General features: G+C 35.3%; 1 protein-coding gene across 2 annotated transcripts in view; it reads left to right on the forward strand.

Moving 5' to 3' along the window:
• Nucleotides 1–729: 729 nt before the first annotated feature.
• Nucleotides 730–19,504, forward strand: part of LOC109082129 (collagen alpha-1(XIX) chain-like) — a 125,133-nt gene continuing 106,358 nt past the window's right edge. The window contains exons 1-9 of one of the 2 annotated variants that reach the window (XM_042737392.1): nucleotides 731–906; nucleotides 2,495–2,619; nucleotides 4,978–5,049; nucleotides 6,202–6,301; nucleotides 12,172–12,295; nucleotides 12,512–12,787; nucleotides 13,029–13,109; nucleotides 15,228–15,347; nucleotides 15,716–15,778. In XM_042737392.1, coding sequence (XP_042593326.1) covers nucleotides 905–906; nucleotides 2,495–2,619; nucleotides 4,978–5,049; nucleotides 6,202–6,301; nucleotides 12,172–12,295; nucleotides 12,512–12,787; nucleotides 13,029–13,109; nucleotides 15,228–15,347; nucleotides 15,716–15,778 — 963 coding nt within the window. In that variant the 5' untranslated portion in view covers nucleotides 731–904. Of the gene's footprint in view, nucleotides 907–2,494; nucleotides 2,620–4,977; nucleotides 5,050–6,201; nucleotides 6,302–12,171; nucleotides 12,296–12,511; nucleotides 12,788–13,028; nucleotides 13,110–15,227; nucleotides 15,348–15,715; nucleotides 15,779–19,504 lie in introns of both variants that reach the window. The other variant, XM_042737393.1, reaches the window with a different exon arrangement.

Raw genomic sequence — 19,504 nt, forward strand, 5'->3', positions numbered from 1 at the left:
CATTATGCTTGCAGCATGCCATCATTTTAAATATCATTATGCTTGCAGCATGCCATCATTTTAAATATGTATACAACTGATAATTAATTGTATATATGTATATATCATTATGCTTGCATATATATATCGGCTAATATATATATGATATTTATATATATGTATAGGGCTGTCAAATGATTAATCACGATTAATCACATCCAAAAAAAATGTTTACATAAATGTGTTAACTGTGCATGTATAAAAATACACACACATGCATGTATATATTTAAGAAGAATATATGTATATATATTAATATATTTATATATAATATAAAAATATAGAATATAAATATATAAATGTATATATATGTAAATATTTTCTATATATAATATGTTTGTGTGTTATATATATATAATAAATATACCCCTGACAAACTGTAAACAAAACTTTTATTTTGGATAAAATCAAAAAATAATATATATATAATATATATATATATATATATATATATATATATATATATATATATATATATATACATTGTGTTGCTTAAGTTTTTCACTTTTTTATATATAGTATATAAGTTTCTTTTTTTTATAGAAAGTTTGTCTTTAAATGCTGACCTCTAATTTAAGAGAAAAGTTAGTACCCCTGCTATTGGTCAAGTAGCCTGTGTACTGTAGCGCGTTCCACAGGGAGCCCCTCAAGAGTGTCCTGTCCGTCCTGATGTGTGCTGCTCTAATGAGTGGGTGGGAGGGTCAGGCAGTGCGACAAATAAGGACACGGTTCCTGCACGAGCTTTCATTCTCACTTTTATTTGCAAGTGCGCTTTGGACCCACAGCTGCCTAAAATGCGCTAATTAACCAAACAGGATTTGCTTGTGCTCTGTGTTCACGCTGGAATAATAAACTTTCTCGGCAAATGTAAGTAGCCGGTGTTCATCTGTCTCGGTTGCTGTGACTTTATAGGTGTTTTTGCAGAGTATGTGTGCGGTGTCATTTTTTAATGATCATGTTTGATGTCATCTGAGTTTAACACGCCACTGTGAGTCCTGTGCTGTCGGCGTTCGCATGCTTGAAAGAGAGAGAGAGAGAGAGAGATTGCTGATTTATCATCATTCGGCACGCAGAGAAATTGCAGTAAACAGTAGTTTTTACCATGTACATATAAATTAAATATTCGCAAAACACACTAATGAGGCCATGTTGTGTTTTATCGTTGTTTTTTGCTAGTCAGATTGGATGAAGTTTTAAAAAGCGATTTTGATTATGTTATTAATGATATATTTAATATTAAACAATCTGGTTGAAGTGCACGTGGCGTTTCAGCACTGATATGTGTGGATTAATAAATATTGAACACTCAAGCTTTAGCTTTACCTCAAATATATGCATTAATATAATTATGCTGTTTCTTTAATTTAAATCACGTTGTTTTTATTTTATGGTTATTTGACGACGTAAGAGTAACTTTTCTCATAATCAGGTTTTTAAGGTTGTCAGTTTAACCACTTCAAGTACACTTAATCTTGAGAATAAATATGTTTAAAAATACAAATATTACACATAGTACAATTAGACGTGCGTAAGGAAATGCATTATTGATTCCATCAGTTTTTGCCACAAAATGTGTAATTTCTGCTTGATATCAGTTTTCAGATTTTCAGCTTAATTTTAATAATCAGTAAATCCTTTAAAAGTAGTTGAAAAGCGCAATGACTGCAGGATAAAACTTTAATTTTACATATATTAATTGTTTGTTTTGTTTTTTTGGTGGGTGGGTGGAAAGTTTTCATTGTGTAAATTACTCCACCCATGTAATACAATATTTTATTTACAAAACTTGTTTTTAGCCTTAATTTGAACTCTTAGGAAAAAAACAGCTTTTTATACCGCTTTGTCATTAATTTGAATGTCAGACGTTGAACTTGAGTTTGAAGTTTACACCAAACCAATTTACCGCATGTTTATATGCAGAGATGCGCTAATGATTGAAGCCTACAAAACTGCATGTGCTTCAAAACTCCATAGCACCAGTGTTTAATTATTTAGCGCAATTTGTTTGCCCTGTTACTTAAGAGCTCAATAACAACAGTCAGCGGTGGGTAAAGGATCGTATTGGTTTACAGGAATCTGCCACTGGGTCCCCAGAAGCACCTCATGCTTGAAACTTACTCTGGCCTGGAGTTTATTCTGAGGAGTGAAATGTCACACTCGACATTTTGCGTTAAGGACATTTCACCACATAATTGAAGTGCTAGACGGATTTTACAAACCGTGATCTATTCCTACATATTCTATAAGAGAGCTCATTTTCATTTGATATTGACTATATACTTGAATATAGGACACTCGAATAAACATTTTAAATCAGTTTATCAGTAAAACATATTGAAGAGTAACTAAAATGTGAAGTCAATGCAATCAGTCATCATACAGACAGTAACAAGTGGTGTTGTGTTACCCCGAAGAGCATCAAAGTTGTAAAAGTGACGTTGCTTTCTATTTCTAGGTTTTCAAGGGGCCCTCTCTCATGTGCCAAAGACGACATGATTCAGTGTCTCAGATGGACTGTTTTCCTGTGGGTCGTAAATTCCATTCCTTTTACTTCAGGAATGACAGTGAATGAGAGAATAGGTATGTATGCTGTCCCCTAAAGGTCCCCACCAAGATGTTTGCTTATTCTTGTCCGCTTACAAAAGGTTTGATTAGAAGCGATTACATCTGTTTGGTGTTTCGAGCCTTGTTCGTTTCCGTGCAAGAGGTCAATGTTGACTTCACCACTCTGGTGCAGAGCGCCGCTGTCATCACCTTTAATTAGCGCTCTGTTTAAGCTTTCTTGTTTGGAATCCTTGTATGCAAATGAATTGTTTGTGATGAAAGACGTCGCGCCTTCCTTTAAGAGCAGGGACTCTTGCACGGCTATTTGAAATGCCGTCAAGCCCTTGACCTGGGTGGCATTAGTCAGAAGCCACCAGGACACAGCCGCTCTGGTGTTATGTGTCCGCTAGAACTGCTTTATTGGCCCCATTCAGATTAACCTGAGGCGATTAAGGAATATTATTGCACAGTGTAAATGCCCACGAATGAGAGTCCTCTGAACAAGAGGACAGGCAAGCAATATTTTTTGCCAGCTGAGTGAATTGCTATCTCCTGTGATCCAGTGTGCGTGCGTGACATCCAGGGAGAGATTTAGAGAGGATTTACAGCATGTGTCCCTTCTCCTTAAGAGTCGGCAGTTTGCCAGCACATGTGATTTTTGGAATTTCCTGTTAATGCTGTGTTTTGTGGCTGTGGTTGTGGATATGTTTGTGTGTTTTTGCATTTGTGTCTGTGTGAGCGTCCTTTTTATTTGGGATAATTGTTGTTCGTCCTTTAGCAATATCAGCCTGCAAATGTCATGGGAGGGGAGACGGGGGCTTATTTCACTGGGATCTCAGTAGCTAGTACGCTTTTTATGAAATAAAACCATTATTTGTTTCCATCCAGTGTTGCAAAAATGTCATTTTTGCTTGATAAGAGTTTTCAGATTTATCGTCACCCTGGTTTTATTAATCAAGGTGGATTTTAACTGAAAATTTGAATTGTTCTCAGGACAAACAGTGTTTTAAAAAAATAAATCTTTATCCAGTATATCCAATATTTTTGGATGTTAAATTTAACTTTTTTGCTTTTTCATAATTGTTTTACAGGCTGTAATAGATTGCAACAGTTTGGTTTTGGATGTAAAAATTCATTTTATATGTAAAAGGAATTGATATTTAAGCATAATTTATAAACTGTTAAAGACATAACTATACTGTGATTACCAGGTTGATAATTAATGGTACACTATACGTTTCTGCTGTTAACATCAGCCTGTATTGAGGAAAACTACATTACCCATAATTCTGGAAAAAAAAAATCACTGCCAATCAGAGATTTGAAACAAGCAAATCATGCCAAATTAACTCTTTAGTGCTCCCTCACTCCTGGGAAGCAATGCGAATTATGTAATAGTCTTCCTATGCTCTGAAATTGCTTAAATATTTCCATATAAATATGCATGTTTTGCAAAAATGTAAAATATATTGTTTCTGTATACATAATCAACATCAATGCTTCAGGTAATTGCATTTTTCCCTCATTAAAGCCACAGTTTTACACCTGTTGTCTTTTTGCTTCAAATTAAGATTTTTAATGTTCTGATTCACATTGTAGCTGGATGGTTTGTTTCATGGCTTATAACTCTTTGAATGAAGACTTACTTAAAATGTTTCTGGATCAAGGTGCTGGAAAAATTGGATGGGCACAGTTGCATTCTATATGTGCTTGAAGTGTCACAGTTTCCAAGTCCAAACACTCCATCAGATCCCAAAAGCAAACAAATAAAAAACTGTACTAATATACAATCACAGTGTGCTGTAATATTACTGAAAAATCATGATTCTAACCTTTCTTACCAAAATTTCAGTTAGATATACAGTTATTCATACTTTATGTATATATAAAATATTGGTGTCCAGGACACTGTGAGCATGGAAACTGTAGCATACATCACATATTTTTTTTATTTTTTATTTTTGAAAAGCTTAGCTTAAAAATGTGCTAAAATGAATAGTGCTTCTAATATTATTCTAATTTGAAAGTGGAGTGGAAGCTTGGACCTAGAAACAGTATTTCATACATCACAAGTCACGACTAAACAAATGGATAGGCTGTTTAATGGTAGATTCCCACTGTGACAACTTACCCTTCTAATGTTAATTTTATATTTTTTTTTTTTTTGATATATTTTAACTGTTGAAATGGCTTTTTTTTTATAGGATCGACTTTAAGGTACATGACTATACAAAAATTGATTTTCAATACAAACCTACTCTTAGAAATATTCAGTGGAGTAAAAACTGTGACACTAGCTGTGGTCTCCTCTATACTGAATAACCTAAAACATTACCGGTTTTTAAAAATCAATTCAATTGCTTCAGTAACACATGAAATTCCTCTCTTCTGCAGATCATACATGTCCGCCCATGAAGCTGGAAGAGAAATGGCATACCAATGTGAACATTCACAGAGAATTCACAGGTACAAACAAAGAATACTGTATATACAAACAGAAATCATGCACAGCTCATCCACGCAGTGCTGTTAAACATCAAACTGGCCGTTTAAAACATGCCTAATGTTGCACATGGCTGAAGCTGACAGAGCAATTAATACAGCTAATTTTGCATTTCCTGGAGGAAATGCCAGTTCTTGCAAGCCAGCTAAAGAATACTGTCGAAGTTGCAAGTAAGCTGAGTTTTTAAAATGTGGTTCTGTAAAACACAGTGTTGCACACAAGAATCACAGTCACTGTGTAAAGTGTAAAAATTGATGTTTTGTATATTTTAAAATGTATTCCTGTGATAGCAAAGCTGAATTTTCAGCAGCCTTTATTTCAGTCTTAACTGTCACATTAGAAATTATTCTAATATGCTGATTTGCTCAAGAAACATTTCTTGTTATCAATGGTGTAAACAGTTAATTTTTGTGGGAACTGAGATTATTTGATGAATAGGATGTTGAAAAGAACAGCATTTATTTTAAATATCATTTTTTTGTAACATTATAAATGTCTTTACTGTCACTTTTGATCAATTTAATACATCCTTGCTGAATGAATAAGTATTTAAAAAAATATCAAACTTTTGGACTGTAATGGTTAAAAAGATCAAGAGCAAGAAAGTAAAGACCAGTCACTATTTGATATGCAAATATCACTGTGTCATCATAAATGTATGTTAGATTTAAATGCTAGTTACGTCAAATACTTGGAGATTGTCAAACTTTAGTTTGAAAGTAAGTATGCGAAGTGTATTGAAAAAAACGGTACATCTAAGGCTGAAATCTACAAAACAAAGTTTGAATAGAGTCTGCTCTTATCGCAGAAGTTTAGAATAAGCCCCAAACCAAAATGTTTAAGGAATAACAAAAGTGTTGTCTTGCTAATACTAATCATTTCAGATAAAATACTACAAATGTGTGTTATACAGTTTGTATGGGACAACGTGCTGAAAATCTCTTTAGCCTAAAGCTAATGTTGTTCCTTTAGCAGAACATGGTGGTAGCAGCGCTAAGATCATGTTTTCAATTCACAAAATGTTTACACAATGCACTGTAAGTTACTTTGGATAAAAGTGTCTGGTGAATGCATATATGTAATGTCTGTTTGCCTTTTTCATTTCTTGTTTACAGGGTTTGATTTAGCTCAGAAGTTTCTTCTCAGAAAAGGCACGGTGACGGACAACAGGCTGCTGTTGAGACTGGGGAGTAAACCCTTGTTTAAACCAACAGAGTAAGTTCTGCAAATGTTGATTTCTTTTGATATTGTGCCATTTATTTTCCGCTCGCACATCATTCAGAGGATTGTTTTGTCTGAAAACAATGTTAGCAGTGACGGCTAAGCCTGAAGTTATTGCAGCAAATGTGCATATCCATATGGATGTTTACGTAGTTTGGATGTGATCAACGATGTGCTGAATCTTCTAGCATCTGGAGAGCAGAAAGTAGGACAGCTCCTTGCAGAATCACTGCTGTGATGAGCATGTTATGATGGTAGTTTGAATTAATACCCACATCCACATGTTGCGTGTTTTGGTTAGCCTTTCTGACAGCTTCTCGTATAAATCTCTTGACGGGACAGAGCGCAGGTTGCCTCGTTGAACAACTGCGTTCTCTGAGCCATTCGCATGGGTTTGCACCACTTAAGATTTGAAAATATGCCAGGCTGATATTGGGTTTCTGCAATGCAAACCAATTTTTTTCTCATGGTGTAAGCTTGCTTTCACTTCAGCTGATATCCGGTCGAAAACTCAGGAGATGTCTTGTATGCTTTTAATGGTGTGTTGACATGGAATGACCCAGATATCACGAGCTTGCTGAGATAATTCCCCTCGCATTGGCTTATAAGGATAAACTGTGAGGTGAGCCGTGAGACATGTTGAATAATTTGGACAGAATTAATTTGCAGACCGTGGGCAGTAGGCTCGACCAAGGAGAAAGAGAGGTGACTGTAATGGAGTACCGCCTAGAAGAGAAATCAAGCAGTAATGGGGAATCATGTCCTGTATATTAATTGCCTTAAAATGACTTTAATAACTTAAAGCTCAAGGGTGACACCAAGTTCAAAGAAGGCTTCTGTGTGACTTTTCAGGTATGATTAATATACGTATAACAGCCCTGGACATGTAGAGTTATGTATGCCGTGTTTTGTCAAGGTCAGCTGTCCAAACCGTGTGAACCCACAGCGTATCCATGAGTCCAAAGAGCTCAAATTGATGCTCAAAAGAACTCTTTTGTATTTTGCTGAAAAGCTGGTGGGATTGTGGCAAGTTCCAGTCTAAGCTGGAGGTGGGATGACTAGAGTTGAAATTCCCCACTTCCGACCTCAAAGCGTTCCAGTCGGTCGTACGTCATAAAACGTAAACAAAATAGGGTGGCGGCATGATTTATGATAATTATGACAAACATAAAAACGTGGTGTTTGCACTACAAACATCTGACAAAAAGTAAAAAAAAAAAAAAAACCTAGCGACGCCTAGGTCTTGGGTTTGATTACCAGAAAATGCCTGAACTGAAAGTTTGAAATAGGACAGGCTTACACATGTTTTTGTTTTGATTGTGATGCTGTGAACATGACTGTGTCACATTATTTAACTATAAAAAAAGTAACTTTCTATATCTCAATGCTTTTGGAATGGAATGGAAATTACATCAAATTATGCTCATATGATCTAATTAAGTCAGGGTTGATTATTCTGCCCCATTTTTTTTAAGTCTGTTGTTGAGCTTCAGTCCCATGGTTATTTTCGAGTTGGAAGTAGGAGAATTCAGAGTTGTCTGGAACTCCACTTTATTTTCATGTTTGTTTCATGTGTGCACGTGTGTGTGTGTGTGTGTATATATATGTATATATATAGCAAAACCAAATGGACAGTGGTACCAAAAAGTACAGTATTTGGGGACAATGTATCAAACCTATTGACATTAATTTAAGAAATGCAGCACAGGCACATTTCACAAGCAAAATGTAAATTTTGTAAACATTTGTAAAAGGCAGATACATTTGCTAAATGATAAATTAAATTACAATCTATTAAACATTGAGGGTTTGGGGCAGTAAGATTTTTTGTTTTTGATGAAGCTTGTTCAACAATATGTGAATTACAGTCAAACCAATAAAATATTGTAAAATAGTTTTTAAATGTATTTAAAATATAATTATAATAATAATAATAATAATAAAGGAAATCATTTAAATATGCTGATTTGGTTCTCAAGCAACATTTCTTCTTATAATCAGTGTTGAAAAGAAAACCGTGGAAACCATGATGCATTTTTCAGGATTCTTTATATGGGAAGTTCCAAATAGCAGCGTTTATTTGGAATGGAAATCCTTTGTAAGATTAAACTGTACTTGTCTTTACTGTCACTTTGATTGATTAAATGTGCCCTTGTTGAATAAAAGAATTAATTGATTTAAACAGTATTTATTTTTACCCTTTCCTCTGATTAAAATCACTGTACCACACAGCATCTCATTACTTATTGCTTTAAGATGCAAAGCATTTGGACACTTTCAGTATGTTCCTAGTTAATGTGATGAGCTACATCTGTGTAAACTTGAGGAGAACCGACTACATAAATCCATTTAAAATGTCCCTGGGACCAGTTAGTTAAATGTAATCACCAGAAGAGGTTCTGAGAAAAGGTCTGGTGTAATTTATTTTTTTTTGCGAATGCCACTTGCTTTGATAATTTGTTATCTAAAGCAATAAGATGAATCCGTTTTTAAGTGTCAAAGATTTCAGGGCAGTACATTGTTTAACATTTGTAGGTCATTTGTTCCTTTGTGTTTCATCATAGTCTTTAGCTCAGTCTAACTGATTATTCTCTGTGGTTCAAGCACACCTGCTGGTTTGGCCATAGAGATTTAGCACCCAGTGGACTTCTCTTGTACCTCCACATGTTTCACCAGTGAAAAATAACACCCAGTCATTTGCACAGGGAAAGGGGGGATATTTTTAGGGTTTTTTATACAACTGTAAACACACTGTTTGCTCCCTGGGACCCTGATGGAGTCATAGGTCAGATGATTTGTGATCTGTTGCTCTATCCGACGCTTGGTGGTCAGCAGCCTGCTGTGGGGCCTTCTACTGCTCAGACCTGCCCTCAGGGACCAACTGTGAGTCTCCTTGGCTGGAGGTGGAGTGCAGTTCTGAGGGATGAGAATGCCAAGTTGTCTGCCCGGACCTACATACAGACACACACACACACACACACCGCCAGACCTCAATTAAGCTGAACTCTGACAAGTGATGGCGTTAGTCAGCTGGATGTGTCAGGGGGTGGAGAAGGGGGTCAAAGAGCCCCCAGCACAAACTCCAAACATCTCTCACTTTACATGCAGGAAATGCAGCCGGGCCCCGTCGTCCAGTTGATACGGTCACATGGAAAGAGAAGGCTCCACTCCTCCAGACTATTTTCCATTAGTTGTTTCACAGATGACTCTGCTAAGATGTGCTAATTGCATGTTTGGTATTCATTTTTATGAGAGGCAAGGGGGGTGGGAATGATCTGAAAAGAGTTGGGGGAAGCACAATATAAAGCTTATGAACTTTGCTCATGAATATTAATTGTGTGACGTAATGTTCGCCGGGTAGTTGTTAAAAGGAGGATGTTGATAAAGTAGGCATACCACACATTTGTTCAATTCACTGCTTAAATGTTGCCGTTTCTATGTGGTTTACATTTTTCTTTTCTTTTTTTGACTATGGCCAAAATGAAACCCTTTTTGCACCATTGTTGGCACAAAACCACCAAACACAATTGCAGTCAGTTTGTTTGCCCAGTATGAGACAAAATAATGCTGGTTCAACTAAATGTATAAGTTTGGGGTAGAATTTTCTGTTTGTATCCTTTGACAGTGCATGTGGAATGTTTATTTTTTTTTATTGTTTGCAATGTTGTGTAGTGCCAGTAGAAGTGCACAAATTTCGATTGTTTTATTTTATTTACGTAAATGTTTTATTATATTTTATTAAAACATTTAAATGAATAATATAACATATAATGTAATATATATTTTGGTAAAAATATAAATGATACATTTATTAAATTATCTTTGAATTATTATATTATGTTATATTATATTGTTATATATAATGGGGGGGGGCAAACCTTTGTTATTAAATTAGATAATTTTTTAATTACATTTTTAATTCAATTATTTACATTTAAATATATATATATATATACAAACATGAATATATATATATATATATATATATATATATACATATATATATAAACAAAATAATAATACAATACAAATACATATACACACACACACACAACCAAAAGTAGTTATAGTTTTTTTTTTTTTTTTTTTTTTTTTTTTTTTATAGCAGTTGTACCCTTTGTTTGCTTATTAATGTGCATGTTCAGAGATTAGTTTAATTTGGGCTGCATTAGAGTGTTACATCCCATCATATTTGGCATATGGCCTCTGATGTCCCTATTTAACAGCTCAGTGATGAAGTGAATTGATGTCACGGTGCCCAGGTTGGTGCGCTTCGAAACGCTGCACTCACTTATGAGGTCTCACTCGGCACAAGTCCATTCCACCGGCTGGCCATATCAAGTATAATTTAGGGTTGCATTCATAAAATCAGTTACTCAGCTATTACAAAAAAAGTCTTTATTCTCTCATTTTGAACCTGTTATTACCTCCTTCCTCATCTAGATAAATGCTAGATTGAATTTTTATGGAATTCTCAAGCCGTTCCAAGAAGACTTTCTTTCTTCTGTGGAATGCAGAGGAGATGCTTTTAGATTTTTCTTTCATTTGATGAAGATGCCATATTTTCTAAAGCCATGTGATATTTAGGTCAGTTTTAGTAATAATCCATTCATTGTCCTATAATACAGCTGTACTAGTTTCCCATAAGCCTCTCTCCTGTCTTTTCCTCTTATCCAAAAGCATTTGATCTTGCCATCATGTAAAGTCAGAGTATATATCATTTTAATAATGTCCATTTTCCCCACTGTGCCTGTGAAAGCAGGAGACACACTATGCAGACGTGAATGGAGAGAATAGAGAAGAAACTCATTTTCAGCCTGTCTTTTGCAAGTCTGTTCTCTGTCTTTCTCTCGTTCTCTTCTGTCCCTTTAAAGTATTGATACATGAGATTTTCTCTTTCTCATTGTCAGTTTTGCTGATGATTGTGTTTGATGAAATGCCAGTAAATTACCAAATAACGTGAAAGAAATCAAAAAGGAAAATGGGAGTAATTCTTTCTGTAACACTTTCAGTGTTATGAGATTTGCTCAAAAATTTAATATTACTCTTTCAACAATTTTAATAACCGGATGGAAGCTTTAAAGTTTTTTAGCATTCTTTGTTGTACCATGAGTTTGCTTCAAGTCACAGCTACAGTGTTTCGATCAGAAGAGTGGTATAAACAATAGCCCGACAGACAGAAGGATCTCAGTGAAAGGAATACATTCACAGTGTTTTCTGTTAAATTCATCTGATAAATCTTACAGGCAAGACTAAAGAGAAAAATGCAGAGAAGATTGATGCCAGTGCACTTGGCTTATTGAAGCTTTTAATAGAAGCATTTGTTAAGTGAAAATAACACTTTACTACTGAACTGAAGCATTAATTAAACACTTTCTAGAACATTCTTGTTCTCTCATATGTGGCATTAGGAAGTCTGATTTAGTTACTGAGTCATTTTGTTTGCACAGTTCATTTACCAGTTCAAAAGCAATTCACTTATTCATTTACCGTCATTCTACCATTTAAATAATTTTGGTCGGTTAAATTATTATTATTATTTTTTTAATACTTTTAAGCAATAAGCATTCTTGAAATTAATTAAGTTACTATTTATCAAGGAATCCTAAAAAAAGATGCATTACAGTATCCACAAAAATATTAAACAGCACAGCAGTTTTCAACTTTCAAAGCAAAACAGCATATTAGAATGATCTCTAAGGATTATGTGACCCTGAAGACTATAGTATAGATGCTGAAAATGTAGCTTTTATGTGCTTTTACTGTGACTTAAATGCAACCTTAATTTGTAAATGGTCATATGTTTATTTATTCTGATGAACTTTAATTGTAGATGTTGTTGTTGTTGTGTCTCTTTTCTAAAGATCTGTGTTCCCAGATGGACTTTCTCATGAGTACTCCATTATTGCCACGTTCCGGCTCAGAAAAACCACAAAGAAAAATCGCTGGTTTGTTCTGCAGATCTTTGATAAAGGTGGAGATACACAGGTATGTGAAAAATCCTAGACTTTATTAAGCTCTACAAAAAAGACATTGATCAATCAGAGTGTTCAAAACCAATAACTCCTGCAAGACTGGCAAAATGATCATTATATAAATGGCACTTTTTTGCACACTGCAGTCCCTTCAGACTTCTGTCAGCTTATCTCATTAACTGTCTTAATGAGCCGCTAATGTTCATCCCTTCTTCTCTCCTTCATTTAGGTGTCATTAATAGTGGATGGAGCTAAAAAAACAGTCGAGTTTTTGGCTCAGGGTTTTCTGAAAAACAGCCTCCTGTACGTGTTCAAGAACAGAGACCTGCATGCCCTCTTTGATCGACAGTTTCACAAGCTAGGTGTGTCTGTCGAGAGCAATGCTGTCTCTGTCTACTTGGACTGCGAATTGATTGAGCGTCAGGTGACCGCTGAAAGGTCTGGCATGAACGTGAGCGGACGCACATTCATCACCACTCGAGTGGAGGATGGACGTCCAGTGGACGTAAGTTTTGTGCGGGAAGTTCTCATCACTTGCTAAATCTGAATATGAATGCAAAGCTTACTACTTTTAGTGATTGTTAAAGCTCCATCAAACTATGGTGGACACCACTTATAGTCTGAGGGAACTTCACTAACTTCATGCCTGAACCTGATGCAGGTCAAAATTGAGTAGTTTGTAGCAAATTTGCTGGATCAGCCAGGTATGTGTGTTCATGCTCATAAATGTAAATTTACCTTCACAGATTGAACTTCAGGAGATTCTGATCTTCTGTGATGCTAGAATAGCCGACCTGGACAGATGCTGCGATTCTCCTGGAGTTACGGTAGGATGTTCAGGTTTATGGTGCAGACTCAAAGATCCTCCCTAAATGACTGTAAACCCAGCCCATAATTTTGCACTAAAATTAGGGACTTGACATATTCATCAAATTAAATCAGGCCAGTCACATTTCAGCACTGCTTACTGAATAACAGGAATCATTCAGATAATGTTTGAAAATGGAACTGTCTCTTTGCATTTTGTGTGGTCTAGTTAGTTTTCAAAGAGTTCCAAAATCAAGTGAGCTGCCTTGCTGTCTACTGCCTACATAGACAACTGCCTTATAAGGGCTCATGAGAGACCGATCTGGAATGCTCTACATAGGCAGCAACCGTGTGTGTCATACTCCTGACACAGCTGAACAATTACAAACTCAACTCACAATTGATTTTGATAGAATTTGTGAACATATTGCTAAGCTGATGATGTGATATACTAATAAGCGGAAAACTACACAGTGCACAGAAATTGGGTGAAATAGTCCATTTTTAATTAGTCAGGTTCACAAAAGAGAACAGAAAAAGTAGTCTTATTTGCATTATATTCCATATTTTCTGAAGCCACATGATAGTTATATTTGAGAAGCAGATTGAAGTTTTAGGCATCAGTATTAAGTAAATCTCTCAGTATTAAGTTAATTATTTATAATAATCATTTTCTTATAATCATTTTCTTGTTTGACCTACCATTTTCCATTGTTTTTCTCTAATCTCGTTGCCATGCATTTTGGGATTTCCTTCTCTGAGAAGGATACATGCAATTCTGCCTTAGAATTTGGCTTAATTTTTTTTTTTTACCTTTTGAAACAGTCTAAAAATGCCATCCACAAGGGCAAAGATGTAGGTTTTGGGACAGAGCCATAGTGATTTCCATGTATTGTTCTTGGACCGATTGTTTCCACTGTGGACGAAGCCCTTCAGGGTATCCTTTTAGCTCAAGTTGCTTCAGTCAATAATTTCTGATTAATTAAAGGCAACATGCCATCTTAAACGATTGGATTAGAAAAAAATCCACATCCCTGCTCAATGCTGTATTTAATACATGGTCATTACAGTTGTGTCCTAATCCCCCTCTCAGCGTTTGGGATAGTGTTTCCTTAGTGTTTTCCACATGGAAGAGGAATGGTCCAAGTGGCCAGTGGGGCCGGTTATGTAATTAGGCAACACAGATGATTGCCTAGGGCACCAGCTCTTGAGGGGCCATAGCTAATTTTACTGGGGTATGACTAGGGATGGGAAAAATTAAGATTACAGTTTTGATTCCACTTAACAATTCAGGTTCCTTCCATGATTCTTGATCAATAAATCAGCGTATTACAATGATTTGTAAAGAATCATGTGACACTAAAGTAATGGATTCTGAAAATTCATCTTTGCCATCAGAGGAATAAATGAAAGGGTTAGTTCACCGAAAAATGAAAATTATGTCATTAATGACTCACCCTCATGTCGTTCCAAACCGGTAAGACCTCCGTTCATCTTCGGAACACAGTTTAAGATATTTTAGATTTAGTCCGAGAGCTTTCTGACCCTCCATTGAAAATGTATGTACGGTGTACTGTTCATGTCTAGAAAGGTAATAAAAACATCATCAAAGTAGTCCATGTGACATCAGAGGGTCCGTTAGAATTTGTTGAAGCATCGAAAATACATTTTGGTCCAAAAATAATAACAAATGATATTTCACAGTGTTACTGTTTTTACTGTAATAAATTCAGCCTTGCTGAATTCAAACTTTTGAACAGTAGTGTATTTGTGCAACTATTGAGTCTTTTTAATTCTTTTTTTTTTCAGTTTTGATTCACAAGTAACTCAAATAATAATAATAATAATAATAGTGAAGAAAGTGTGCAAATGCTGCACCCAAAGTCATCAACACTGAGCTTGAATGCTGTTTTTTGCTCGCATCTTTGATCATATTAAAATGACTATATTTTATGTAGCTCAGTTTGAATATTCAGAATTATGCATTTCACAAGATGATGTATGTACTATGCATGCATAATGTAGAAAATCCCCACAAATCCCATCTTCATGCAATTCAAAGTGGATAATAGATTATCTTGGTCTGCATTTTAATATTTTAACACTAATTCAAGTATTTTTTTTTTTACTCTAACCAGTGTGAACCTGTAGTGACCCACAACCCCACAGCGGCCTCACTGGTCACAGGATACCTCCACAGAATGCTTTCCATGCCAGTCCAGCTGCCCAGCGACCGATGCCACTGCCCCGCTCTGAAGGTAAAGTTAAACCATGAAAGCATTCTTTAAATGAGCGAGTTAGCGCTCCACAATGGATCCTGAGGTAATATCGCATACAAAATGAATGGCCAATTAAAGCACATTTATGCCAGTCCGTATACCTGGATGACAGCCAGAGGCAGAAATAAAAGCTTATTAGAAGCAATTTAGCACAAATAAGGGGGTGTTTGGGCACAGACATGCACTTCATCAGCGGGTGATGTTCAGCTAATCTCTTCTGAAGTACAAAGAGCCAGAGTTCAGGCTAGGACTCCTCTTTGAATTTTGATCACAGCGTTTTAGACCTGATACAGCGAGCCGATTTAGCATATTAACATTGCATAATGTGACTTATGTGTATTTGAAAGGGGGATCAAGGGCTTCCGGGTTTGGCAGGACATTCTGGACAAAAGGGAGATAAAGGAGACATGGTAAGGAATGGGTTTCATCAAAATCTCACATTGATTTTTTTTTTCTCCCTTTAATAACATTAAATGTTCACCTATATATCATTTTTAGTAGGCTTTTGTGTTTTTGTTTTTCTCAGAAGTTATTTTATTATCCTAACATTTAAAGTGGTTTTTGGCTTCTCTGTGAAGTGTGAAGTATCTTAGCAGTAAATAGCCATGTTCGCTCCCTTGTGTTTCATTGAGATTCGAGCCACTGCAAGAATGATTGGAATCCATACAAATGAACAGCTGATGATATGTTTGTGGAGGACAAATGGTCTTTAAGGTCATCTGCCTAATTAGTTTGTTGTGTTTTGGAATAGAGATGTTTCTTGACAAGTACCACTTGCTTAGTTTGGGGTAGAAACTTAGAATACTTTGAGAACAAGCAGCCAATACATTGTACTCCTATAGGACCAAGTTCGGAGGAATTTTGCTTTACTTTCTACGTAATTAATACAGTTGCTGCCAGAATATTTTTTTTATATATAAATCCGGTAGGAAATGAGACTACGGTTGTTGTATTGATCTTTCAGAATATACTGCACAACAGAGTATTACTGTAGCCTGTGTTGCAACTTGAATTGTAGACTATTCATATAAACATTTATTTGTGCCATCTTCTGCTTCAGATGTCACCCTTTTCAGTGGTAGATTCCTCGGAAAAGGACTGTTCAGTGTCAAACTAGACTTAATGTGTCTTACATTAATTTGCTGACCTCAAATATGATGCAGTATTTTCTCAATCTAATAGAATATGGAACAGGTGATTACCTTTGGAATGTAATTTTGTTATTAGCACATACTGAATTTATGACGCATTTCCAAGACATTGTTTCAGTGCTACGAATGTAACATTTTAATAGAGGTCTGCTGAAGGTGAAAGTGGTATTATTGATTAGTAGGTGCCTCTGGGTTTGATAAAATCATTGTTTGGGCTACAGGAATCTCAAGTATTGTTATTGTACACTCTCAGAAAAAAAGGTACAAAAGCTATCACTGTGGCGGTACATTTTCAAAAGGTACACTTGTGTACATTTTAGGTATTAATATGTAATATCTTTGTTTATATCGAATACACTTTAGGTACTCTTCAGTACGCTCCTGTGATTAGTATTCCAGCAAGGTGCCAGATATGAACAAATCTTTAGTTGCTTCTCAAAACTAGTCCCAAAATATCGCGTTTTTCCCGATAAAAAATTGCATCCCGGGGTATACCAGGGTTGCCCTGTTTGCTAAATACAGTTATTGGTTTTGTACGACTTTTTTTTTACTGAGAGTATGTCCACCGACAAGCTACACAAAATCGCTTTCAAATATCGCCTGCGATTTTAAAATCGATTTTGTGTAGATTGTCAGTGAATTACGGCTGTGTAGTAAATTCAACCAGCAGTCTGCGGTTGTTTTTCATGAGACTAACATGATATTTAGCCCTATTGAATATTTGACAAAAAAAACTTCGGGATGCTTTGTGGCTCCTGGAAACGCGATTGGGCTAGTTTTGGATGTTCAACTGGGCAGGATTTGCTGGCAACCCCTGATCTTAACGGCTGGGAATTACTACTAATCACAGGCTCTTTACCGATGCGCATGAAAATCGTATTCGATTTTTTGCACAGCCCTAATTAGTGAAAATCGTATTCGATTTTTTGTAGTATACCAGGTTTAACACAGCTTTTTGTCTTTTTTTTTCTGAGAGTGTCAGACATCTCCATTTTGGCAGTAGCATTTCATGTTGAAAAGGTTCCGCTTTGTTGATTTGTTTTTGTAATTTTTTTTTTTTGTGTGTTTGGTGTTTCTTGATTTTTGGCTAATTCAGCATTTAGTGGTTTATAGTAGATATTTTTTTCTTCATTTGTTTTTGTCAATTTATGTCGTGCTATTTTAGTATCTATCTTCTGACTTTTGTCTTGTGTGTGAGGGGTGTTTGTTAATAATTGATTTGTGTCACATGTAAGTGATAGTATTAGGCAAAGGGACATTCTCATTCTAGAAAGCATTTTATTGGACAAAGAAACTATAAAGACTGTATTGAACAAGTCTTTTTGGTCCATCTGGTAAAAGCTTATTTGGTCAACTTTTAAGAGTATTTTGATTACATGAGGGTCTTCTTTTGATGGCATTTTCTCATCTAAAGTCAAATATTCTTGCATGTTTTTCTATGGACACAATGAGCCACTTAGTCTGGCCTCAGAGCCCACAGATATGGAGTAAAAGATGAAACTTAGATTTTTAATTGCATGGGGTTTATTTTGTTAGTGTTTGTCATCTAAAATCAATTATTCTTGCATTTTTCTCTTCTGGCGGTTGTCTTGCCGCTCATTAATCAATGTTCACTGTCAAAACAAGTCTGGACACTTAATTTGTTTTCCATATTATTAGTACTGGATCTAGTTTTAAGGCTTTTCTGAATGTTTACTGCGATTAAACAGCAATGAAAATGATGATTTCATGAGTGTTCGTTGATATAATTAGTTTATCATTTAGTGGTCGTATACTCGTAGGCCTTAAACTCATTTAACACAAGATTAAGTGGGTGTTAAGTTTTGTAAACGGATTATAATGAATTTCAGTCCAAGCTTATTTTAACAACTTATTTTTCAAGACCCCATACAATCGTTGACAAATGCCCTTTTCTTCCCTGCCACATATTTTCTGTTGATATACTATAGTCAGTAGCTTTTGTTTAGTAGCAAACCATTTACTATTTGCTAATGCTAGCCAGTTTCAGATGCAATGGGGAACGACAGTGTCATTCTTGAAAGCAGTTTATTGGATGAACATTTGTTTTGGTCCCTCTAAAGTCCATTTTATTTTACTTTTGGTTTTTGTTTTTGTGTATCCACGGTTTTGTCATTTCTCAGTAGTATGCTGGAATATAATTGGCCTCAGAGCTAATAAACATGAACGGAAAGCCACAAAACTTAGATTTTTATTGCATGGCTTCTTTATGAAGATGAAGGTTGTGGTTACCTAAGCCTATTGTGTGCATTTGCAACATTTACATTAAACTCGTAACAAAAGCTCATGAGAATCCAAGCCCCATGTTTCTGACGTTACGCTTGAGCCAGAAGGCTCATCTCCAGCATTGAGAGAAGAACCTGACCCACATTTCTGCTATGTGGGAATTCATGAATGTTGGAAACTGGAAACGCATTACAGATAAACGAAGGACATGCATTTTACGGCTGGTGATATTTTCGGAGTCTCCCGCTGGTTCTGTTCTGTTATTGCTCCCTCAAAGAGAAACATTTGAATATCGTAGACAAGCGTGCTGGGTATCATTTCAAACTTTATGTTTGCAATGTAATTTGTCAACGACAAACCATTCTTACTGGTGTTTTTTTTTTTTTTTGAAGAAAAGGAATGCAAAGTTATGGAGGCAGGGAGGAAGGTAGAGTCATGCATATGAATCTTTTGTTTTTGATATCTTTTATTTTATTTTATTTATTTTACTCTAAATGGATTGTCTGATGCACTCTCTGGCAGTTATATATTATTTTATAACTTATGTCATTAAATATGTTTTTTTTATAATAATAATAATAATAATTATAATTGTGTTGTACGTTATATTATTTTCTACTATTTTATCTACTATATATATATATATATATATATATATATATATATATATATATATATATATATATATATATATATATATATATATATATATATATATATATATTATATTTATTATATAAA

This window comes from Cyprinus carpio, chromosome B13, assembly GCF_018340385.1.
Source record: "Cyprinus carpio isolate SPL01 chromosome B13, ASM1834038v1, whole genome shotgun sequence".
In the NCBI taxonomy this organism is placed as follows: Eukaryota; Metazoa; Chordata; class Actinopteri; order Cypriniformes; family Cyprinidae; genus Cyprinus; species Cyprinus carpio.